Source organism: Suncus etruscus, chromosome 3, assembly GCF_024139225.1.
Source record: "Suncus etruscus isolate mSunEtr1 chromosome 3, mSunEtr1.pri.cur, whole genome shotgun sequence".
NCBI classification, from domain to species: domain Eukaryota; kingdom Metazoa; phylum Chordata; class Mammalia; order Eulipotyphla; family Soricidae; genus Suncus; species Suncus etruscus.
In genome coordinates, this window is record NC_064850.1 from 119,253,560 (window position 1) to 119,263,153 (window position 9,594).

General features: G+C 38.2%; 1 protein-coding gene across 1 annotated transcript in view; it reads left to right on the top strand.

The window, feature by feature from the left end:
• Positions 1–8,183, top strand: part of INPP4B (inositol polyphosphate-4-phosphatase type II B) — a 620,782-nt gene extending 612,599 nt beyond the window's left edge. The window contains exon 25 of the mRNA XM_049770019.1: positions 7,866–8,183. Within this exon, the coding sequence (XP_049625976.1) occupies positions 7,866–7,998 (133 nt within the window). The 3' untranslated portion in view covers positions 7,999–8,183. The remainder of the gene's footprint in view (positions 1–7,865) is intronic.
• The last annotated feature ends 1,411 nt before the right edge of the window (positions 8,184–9,594 follow it).

Sequence of the window (9,594 nt, forward strand, 5' to 3'; positions counted from 1 at the left end):
CTTGCATGCAGAAGAACGGTGGTTCAAATCCCAGCATCCCATATGGTCCCCCGAGACTGCCAGGAGCAATTTCTGAGCGCAGAGCCAGGAGTAAACCCTGAGCACTGCCAGGTATGACCCCACCCCAAAAAAATTCATTTGCTGGAGCTGGAGCAATACCACAGCAGGGATGCTGTTTGCCCTGTACATGGCTGATTCAGATTTGATCCCCTGCACCCTGTATGGTCTCCCAAGCCTGCCAGAAATAATTTCTTAGTGTGGAACCAAAAGTAACACCTGAGCATGCCTGGGTGTGGCCCCCTAAAATTCATTTACTTTTGAATGATAATACTGTCTATACCTGCAGTGCTATACCATGCCCATTCCCGTAATACCAAGGTTCTTCCATTATCCCAAAGTTCCTTCCCCTTACACCCTTCCCACTCCCTATCCTAGCCTCCTTAGATCTCGATTCTTTTGACCAAATTTTAGGGTTGTTTGACAACATATCCTTAGATCTCGATTCTTTTGACCAAATTTTAGGGTTGTTTCCACAGGGTATGTCCAATTCCCTTGTTTTATTTCTTTGTAGTCCACATAGAAGTGAGATCATATGGAATTGTCTTTGAATTTATGGTGTGTCAACCTTACCATAACTTTCTCCAGTTATACCCAAGGTATAGGGCACAGCAGGATCTCATCTTTTTTTCAGAACTAAATAATATTCCACTATATATTTATGTCATAGTATTCTGTTGGGCAGTTGGGTTCTTTCCAGATCTTGGCTATTGTAAACAAAGCAGTAGTGAACATGGATGTGCATATGTCCTTTAGGATTCATGTTTATGAGTTTTGAATATAGATGCCCAGGAGTGGAATTGCTGAGTCATGTAGGTGCCCTAGACCTTTTGGGGGAAATATTTCCAAACCTTTTTCCAAAAGGAATGAACCAAGCAAGTCTTACAAAGAGCAAATAGAAGTTCCTTTTCTCCTCATGCCTGCCAGAACTTATTGTTCCCAGATTTGGATATAAGCCATTCAAATGGAGTAATGTCATATCTACTAGTCATTTTGATCTGCCTTTCCCTGGTAATCAGTTATTATGGTCACTCTTTTTATATACCTGTTAGCAATTTCTTGGTTATTTTTGATTATTGGTTAGGTTTGGTTATTCCTATCTCCCTATTTGGGGATAGAATTGTTTTTGTTATTGCTATTGAGCTTGGAAAGAAATCTAAAGATCTGATATATCACTACTTTGTCTGATCTCTGATGTGCAATCAGTAGAGTGTTTTTAATTGAGGTCCATTTGTTTGGCAGTGTGGGAAATTTTGAATGTAATCTCATTGGTTTACTTCTGCTTCTCTTTTCCTTTGCCACTGGAGTTGTGTTACACATGACTCCACTGCAGTTGATCTTGGGCATTTTTGCTTTTCTTTTGCTTGCTCTAAAAATTGGTTGGACATCCAAGCAATTGAGCCTATTTCAATGAGGTATTCTGCATGTTGTGAGATAGGGGTCTTATTTGGTTTTCTTTTGTTTTCTTTTTGTTTCTTTCATGTGGCTATTTTCCCAACACTATTTTTAAGATGCTTTTGCTCCATTTCATTCCACTTGCCACTTACACATAAATCAATTGTCCATCTGCCTGAGGACTTACATTTAGATTCTTGATTCTAGGCCATTGAAAAAGATGGGTCTCTCTTTATCCTATTCTCATGTGGTTTGATAAGTATAGTTTTGTATTAAATCACCCATATAGACAGACAAAGGGCAATCATAAAGATAAGTGAAGGAAACATCAATTTGGTTTTAACTGTTCATTTTCCTTTGTAGAAGCTTAACTAGATGGAATGGTTGAAAAAATAATAAATCGGGCCCGGAGAGATAGCACAGCGGCGTTTGCCTTGCAAGCAGCCGATCCAGGGCTAAAGGTGGTTGATTCGAATCCCAGTGTCCCATGGTTCCCCGTGCCTGCCAGGAGCTATTTCTGAGCAGACAGCCAGGAGTAACCCCTGAGCACCGCCGGGTGTGGCCCAAAAACCAAAAAAATAAAATAAAATAAATAAATCAAATAAAAAAAACTATTACTGAAGAATGCCCCAATAGGAGAGGTAGGAAGGCTAGACTGTCTTTAGAAGTCTGGCTCCCTGAAAAAGGGCATTTGTGGTCTAGGCCTCAGCAGTCATCACTGACCAAAGAAAACACAAATTTAATCAAATCGTGCACATTGTATTTTATTTAAGAAAATAAATGTCTCTAAAGGCAGGTAGCAATGTATTTAAAAGAGAGCTGTTGCCTCTGCCTTGTTTCTATTTTAAGTGATTGCTTTGACATATCTTTGAAAGAACAAAAAGTTATTTTTTAATTCTGCAGAGTCAGTAACTTCCCTTAAATGTCTGATCGTGTCACTCTTGCACTGGTAAGAACACTGAGGTTTGTTATGTGGTATTCCACTCATCGAAGAGGAAGAATGACACTGGGTTGTGAAGCTACATGCAAGGCACTCATTCATTAATGATTGATTAATAATTGGTCATAATCTCCTGGTGAGAAAGTTGTAAAATAAAATCCATCAGTTGTGAGATCCCCTCACACAATGTATTTCCAATCACAGGCAGGTGGGTCTGAAGAAGCAAGGTAGCAGGAAAGGATTAATAAACCAAGCTAATCAGGAGAGTCATGGGGTCAATGGTGTATTCTCTAATCTCCAAGCTAAACTGACTTTTCTTTATTATCCCAGAACAAAGTCCACCAGGGAAGGGAAGGTCAAAGTGATCCAGGTAGGCTCTTACATACCAAAGGAGATGTTAACAGAAAGAGGATGATGGGGAAATGCTTTTATTTTGGGTTAATAACTGGGTGTCATCTGATATATAAAGTGACTAAGGTTTTCATTTAAAACATCTTCCTCATTTGCACATGCAGACTGCTTGAAACTTCATTTGTGACCATGAAGAGAAGCCCATTACTGCTGTTCTTGGCAGAAAAAAAAAGTACCTATGACAACTTTGGGGGCAAAATTCAGCTTTTAATCCTGTGGCAGCTTTGTGGTCACGTGACTTTCCACTAAAATTGAATAACAGGATGGTTTGTGTGTAGTGTGATTAAGGTAGTGTTATAATCTCCAGAGACTGAAGTAAGTAAACAACAAATTAATTGAATTAAAAACCTGCCTCTCCTCCTCAACATGCAAAAAGACAACCTTCTAATTTAGCACTTTTCGTTTGGAAGGCAACAAGCAAACTGGAAAATGTTAAATAAGTTCTCTGGCAGTGACAAAAATGGGGAGAAAAAGGCATCTGGTAGCAATCAGCCCCTGTATTGGGAATAAGGAGTTCATGCTCCTTTCTACTTACAATTCTGGCAGGGTTTTACTTCATGACCAGAGCTTATTTTTAGTGACTCTGCTAAGAAAGAGAATGTTTCTCTTTACTACATTAGTGATAAGCTTCAATAAATATCTAATTTAAATTTATCATCAGAATGTAATATTTATACTAGAATGGATGGGTGGATGGATGGATGGATGGATGGATGGATGGATGGATGGATGGATGGGTACAGTGTGTGAGCAGATGAATGAATGGGTGAATGGATGAAAAGATAGATTAGATATATTATGGTGGTGGAAATTGGCCATACATAGTGGTGCTCAAGTTTCATTCCAAACTCTATGCTCAGGAGTGATTCCTGGCAGTACCAACGGGACCATATGTGATGCTAGATATCAAACCAAAGTCGACCAAAGCAGCTGCATGAAAGACATGTGCCCTCTCTACCTCCATACCCATTTCTTCAGTACACTGAGTAGATGTATGAGAGAGAAAGAGAAATTAAGGTTTCAATAAATTGATATTTGAACAAAGAACCCTTCCTTACCTTCAAAGTAGACAGGAGGGAGTGTTAGTAAGAATGGTACTGTGATAGTTGTAATAGTTAGAATTGATTTAGGTAAAGTCAGTATTTTGTATTGCTTATTCATTTATTGCAAGACCTATTATCCCTGTGCATATGGAAAATCATGATCGAATGATATTATTTGGTAGCATAGATTAATTTAATGAGCATTTGCTAGAGCTATGAGTAGGAAAAGGGCAAACATCACAACACACTAGTTACTTTGTTCATCTTAAATATAAAGGGGATCAGAATATTCTCTCACTAACCCACTATGACCCTCTCTCCCAGACTCAACCACACACCCCCACATTCCTAAATGTTCCCTCGTACAACCCCTCCACAACTGCCTGTGAATGGAAAACACTGCTTTGAAAATAGCTTTTTATTCCATATTCCCAGAACTGTTTAAGCCAGAGAGATGGGGGAGCAGTTATTTCCAACAATTCTTTTACATCAGACTGAGGTGTGGTTTCTTTGAGGTTTGAGATGAATTCAGATTACTTCCTTGGCATGCATAAACCAATCCTAGGGCAGAAGCAGGAACATAAAAATGTGTGAACTGTTCGGGTGTCCTGGTCCTCCAGCTCCACCAAAGTGATACATCTGCCCTAAAGCCTGAAGGCTCTAGGAGTGACTCACATCAAGATTTTCTGATTCTCTATCTGAACTAGCTAGGAAGATTCCAGCTCTATTACTGAGACATATATGCATCTCTGTCTATTGATTCACAGTGGTTGACCAACAGCCACTGTTATTGTTTGTATTATACCAGGTTCTGTCTGCAGAACTTTATAAGTTTTGACATATCTGGGATGCTTTATTCATTGTCATTTTGTGAAGTAGATATAACTATCATCCTTATTGGCATTGTCTTAGCATTCAGGAAGTCAACACATGAAATGATAAATAATTTTCCCAAAAACATGTAACTAGCCAGTGTCTGAACCAAGTTTGGACCATGGTTTGACTTCAGGATCTGTGCCCACGTCTGCTATCCCTATGCATTTCTCCACAAAAGAAATTTACTTTATGAAGTATGTAGGAACAGAAAGTTTAACAAAGTAAAAGATGTTATGTTCATAATTGGCTTGAGAAATAAATGAAATGTTTCCTTGGGGAAAGCCATGTAGAGATTTGATGCCTGATAACATGCCCATGTTATGAAAATAGAATATAGGACACGGACAATTTTTTTCATTCCATTCAAAACTAGCAACGCCTTAACATCTGATACATATTTCCTACCCAATGTGTAACAGGAAGTTGAATAAGCAAACAAGGTACTGGTTTGATTGGCCATAGGAATCCTGCAAGGCCAAGATAACCTTTTATTTTACTTGAAAACCTTTGCAAGATAATTCTCAGCACACTAGAGTAGAGCTAGTTGGGTGTTTCAGACAAATCCAGGTTCCTGTTTGAAACAAATATGACTGTGCTTCATTCAAATGAGATCCGGGCCTGGAATAAATATCCTCTGTGACCTTCAGGGACTACAACTGGTTTATGGAAGAGGATCGTGTAAGTTCATCTTGTGTAGCAATAGCATTGATCCAACACTTTTATCAGACTGAATATCAGAATGAATATCAGCCTATGTTATACTCAAACTCTGAAAGAGCCAGTAGAGATCCAGCCACCTATAGAGAATCAAATGTAATGAGAATTGTATCTAGTCATGAACTAGGACCTATAAAACCTAGATAACAATTATAATTCTCAAATAGCATGTTACAGATATGCCAGAATTAAAGTGGCCTTTAAGACCAGTCTCAAGGTTTTAGTAAAACAGAAAATATGCCACCTGTGAATTTAGAATTTTTCCTTTGCCAAAGTAGTACTATCTGTGAGATGCCCCTTTTAGATCCAGAATTCACAAGACAGAAACTTTGCTGTATCTCTGATAAGCAACAAGGACAGTATCACTTATGAACTGATCTAAGAGCCAGGCGCTGGGTCTGATGTGGTTCCACTAATCTTCTGGCTGGCCAGGATGTCATGTTGGAGGTTTTGTCACTTTAAGGCCAAACCATTTCCATAGGTCATGTTCATAACTCGAACCACACCCTATATATAGGCTAAGTACCCAAAGCAATGTTTTTAAATGTTCCTCTCACATCTATTTGCTTCCTTCCCAAAATCCCGTGTTTTTCTAAGATGTATTGAGCGGAAATTTGAATGGGCTGATCCATGCTTTAGTTTGACCCTTGCTGTCTTGCTTCTTCATGCTGTTGTATTTCTTGGATGTTGCTTTTGCAAACACTGATGCATTCCATGTGTGTCTCATCCTCAAGCCTCTCCCTTATCACAAGAAGGAATCCCTTCTTGGGATGTTTGTTGATACTATAAGCGCAGGGGTAGGGGTGCAGAGGATGCAATTAGGGCTATTTAGCATGAAAAATTCAACTACCACAGCTGTCTCGTATATATTGTATGTCTTATATATATTGTATATATGCAGAATATTGAAGGTTGGGTATCTTTACTGTGTGAACCTTCTACTGTTTTCTTCTCTTCCTTTACTCCCCCTATCTAACAGCAGACACACCCAGGGAACACTGAGCGAATCCGATGATCCCGAAACAGGCTGTCTCACTGATAACAAGCCAACTTCTCGACACTTCTATCCTGTCGCCTTGCTGCTTGTCAGCTCTCATCTGCTAGTCGTGTGGCTTATCCTAAGTCTGGCTTTACTCTTAGCCAAATACCAATAAGTTTCCTGTTGATTCCTTTCTGTTTTTTTCTACCAAATGACCATGGACTTTCAACTACGGGGACAATGCTGTAATATTTCTACATTTTCAGATTCACAGCAAATTTCCAAGAAAAAAATGTTTGCATTGTGTTTTGTTTTGTTTTTTTTTCCTAGAAGCTAAAACAAACAAAAACAGACAAAAAGAAGTACTATGCATTATGTGAAATGATTTTGCTCTGTTGTTCATGGAAAAGTGTTTCCCCTGATTAACTAGCTCCAGAAGAATTTTTAAATTACTGTCTTTGGAATAAGACAAAGAACAGAATCCTGAATGCTTGAAATTCTGCACCTCCTGTTTCTCTGCCCATGAAATTAACTAAGAAAATTGAGATGGAATTTGCACAACATACTGAAACCCCGGGACAAGTTCTAGAAATGGGGAGGTTCCAGAAATTTCTTCCACTGTGCTATCTCTCATTGTCGCCGTCAGCTAATAGAACCTTCTTTCTGTTTGGTTTCTTAACCTGTTGGCTGTGTCATATCTTTGCTGCAGTTCACCCTGTCAAATAACTAAATGGCAAGAATGGCCAGTTTATGTTTTGTAATTAAATGAACTTCTTTATAACTATGATTTGGGTTGAGTTGGCTTTCAAAAACACTTTTCTATTCTTTTTAACTGAGGTCTTGGTGGTGTCTCAGTGCTCCATTTTCAACACCTGTGACTTTTGTATTGTCCTACTCAAACAACCTTCCTTTATAAAGCTAACACTTGGACCAGGCTATTCAGAAAGCCATTATTTTCTCTCTGTTGCACAGTTAAAACAATGAGGTAAAAATCAAGACAAAACTTTGCTTTGAAAATCTATAGGGCCAGACTTAATAAATTAAATGCCTTATTCCTAGAACCTGCATCCTTAGGGCTATATATAGATTTTAATGTGTTTTCAAGAGACTGGGAAATTAATTGGGGGGAGTTATTTAAAAGATAGATATATTTATGAGACTCAAGTGAAGTTGTATTGTGGAGGAAACTATATTTAAAGAGTTTGTTAAAGCTTAAGTATATGTTAAGAACTAAGAGACTTTCAAGTCATCTCTTTCGGAGGGCAATAATGGTATTGGGCCTGGCCTAGGATTTAATTTTGTAAGATGTATCATCATTTGTGGAAAAAAAATGTAGAGTTGATCTTTGTTATTTTTACTTGGACTGTTGCTTCAACTCTGCATTGAGCAAATAAAGCATATTTATTTATTCTGTTTCATGAAGTTGTCCTTTTTCCCCTTTTACCAGAGAAGGATGCCGCATAGAGAATGTTCTGAAGAATATCCAATGCAGAAAGTATGCTTTCAACATGCTGCAGCTGATGGCTTTCCCCAAGTATTACCGACCACCAGAGGGGACTTATGGAAAAGCTGACACCTAAATTGGCATCCTGTAAATAAACAGGGACACAAACAGGCTGCAGCTGGACATCTCTTAATCTTCATCTTTTATTGAAAACAAACAAAATATTGTCATAAATTTGTGGAATATGGTGGTGAGAGATTTTACTCCCACGTAGGAATCACTGACTCTGAAAGTAACCCATTGACAAAAATCCCAGGATTATGTTTGTAGTGCTAAATTTGTACATATTTATTCTCATTGAGATCAAATCCAAAGTATATAGTTCATGCAATGGGGCCTTTTTCATGATAGATATTGTAAGGAAATAGCCCTACTATGATTTACATAATTGCCCTCATGGGGTGTGTATGTGCCAAGGTGAATCCAAGAGCCTGCCAAGGGGCAATAGATTGGATCAGAATCCAACCTTTCTCCTAGCTAACCCAGACCTCACTGGTGGGATTTTAAATCTGATTCTGAGGAACAGCAGGTTTCTAGCTCCAGACTCTGACCATACAGGCCATTTCCATGTGCTGCTTGGGACTCTGAGCCTTCAGTTGAGATAGGACAAGCATGTTCTGAACAGGCAGATGAATAGTGTTGACAATGTGGTCTCAGTGCTTTTCAGATATTCAGTATCTTATCCAAACTAGGATGAGTAAATGAAATCACTTTGCTCCAAAGTTTAAGAATAACCCTTTTTCTCAAAATTTTCAGAATTTTAAGAATTTATTCTTTTTGTTCACTCTAGAAGTCTTCCTTCCAGAGGGCACAACTCCCTTGTAAATGCCAGTAACATGTTGCATATACATATTTTAGTCGAAGCAAATTTCTTGATGCTTCGGTGGGGCTTTCTATAGCTCATATGATAGCTTCTTGGCAAGATGACTCTTGAAATAAGGATTCCAAACAAATCCCAAGACTCATCTGGGGATTTTTTTCAAATGACTAAATCTCAGGTGTCTCTTTGGGACTTTTAGTACTGGCATCACCTATCATCATAATTAATGACTTGTGGACATTATACTTTAAAAAGGTGCCAAAGTATTCATAAGCCTTTGCTGGAAAAAAATAATGTGATGGAAGCGTCTAATTGGGCATTAGCTCATCATAATATTCTCTGGAATAAAGCAATACAGAAAAACTAGGAGGAAATATTAGTCTAACTGGAGCATAAATGAAAACATGTTTCAGGGTCCACTTCTTAAAGTCTTTAATTTTTAGCATTTACTAAAGGCTAGAAAAATAATAACATATAGCAGTGTCCAGATTTGAATAAGTACAATTCAGTTGGAACCTAAACTGTATGATCAAGCCAATTTATATTGGCAATAGACTAACTCATCACAGATATGCTTGGCAGTTGAGTTTGCTTTGCTCAATATTTAGAGCACCTTTTGGACTCTTTTAAGGAATAAATTAAGTTTTATCATAGATTTAAGAAATGTGAGAAAAATTTCCTTCAGCAATTCCTTGTGAGAAGAAAACTTACTGAAACAAGGCTGCCCACCTTGCTGGGGTCCTTACAAATTATGACTAACTGAAAGAAATGATTTGCAAGAGATCTGGAGTTGATTGACAACCTTAGAAAGAATTTGCATTTCTTTAGCCCAAAGCAATGGTAAGAGCTTTG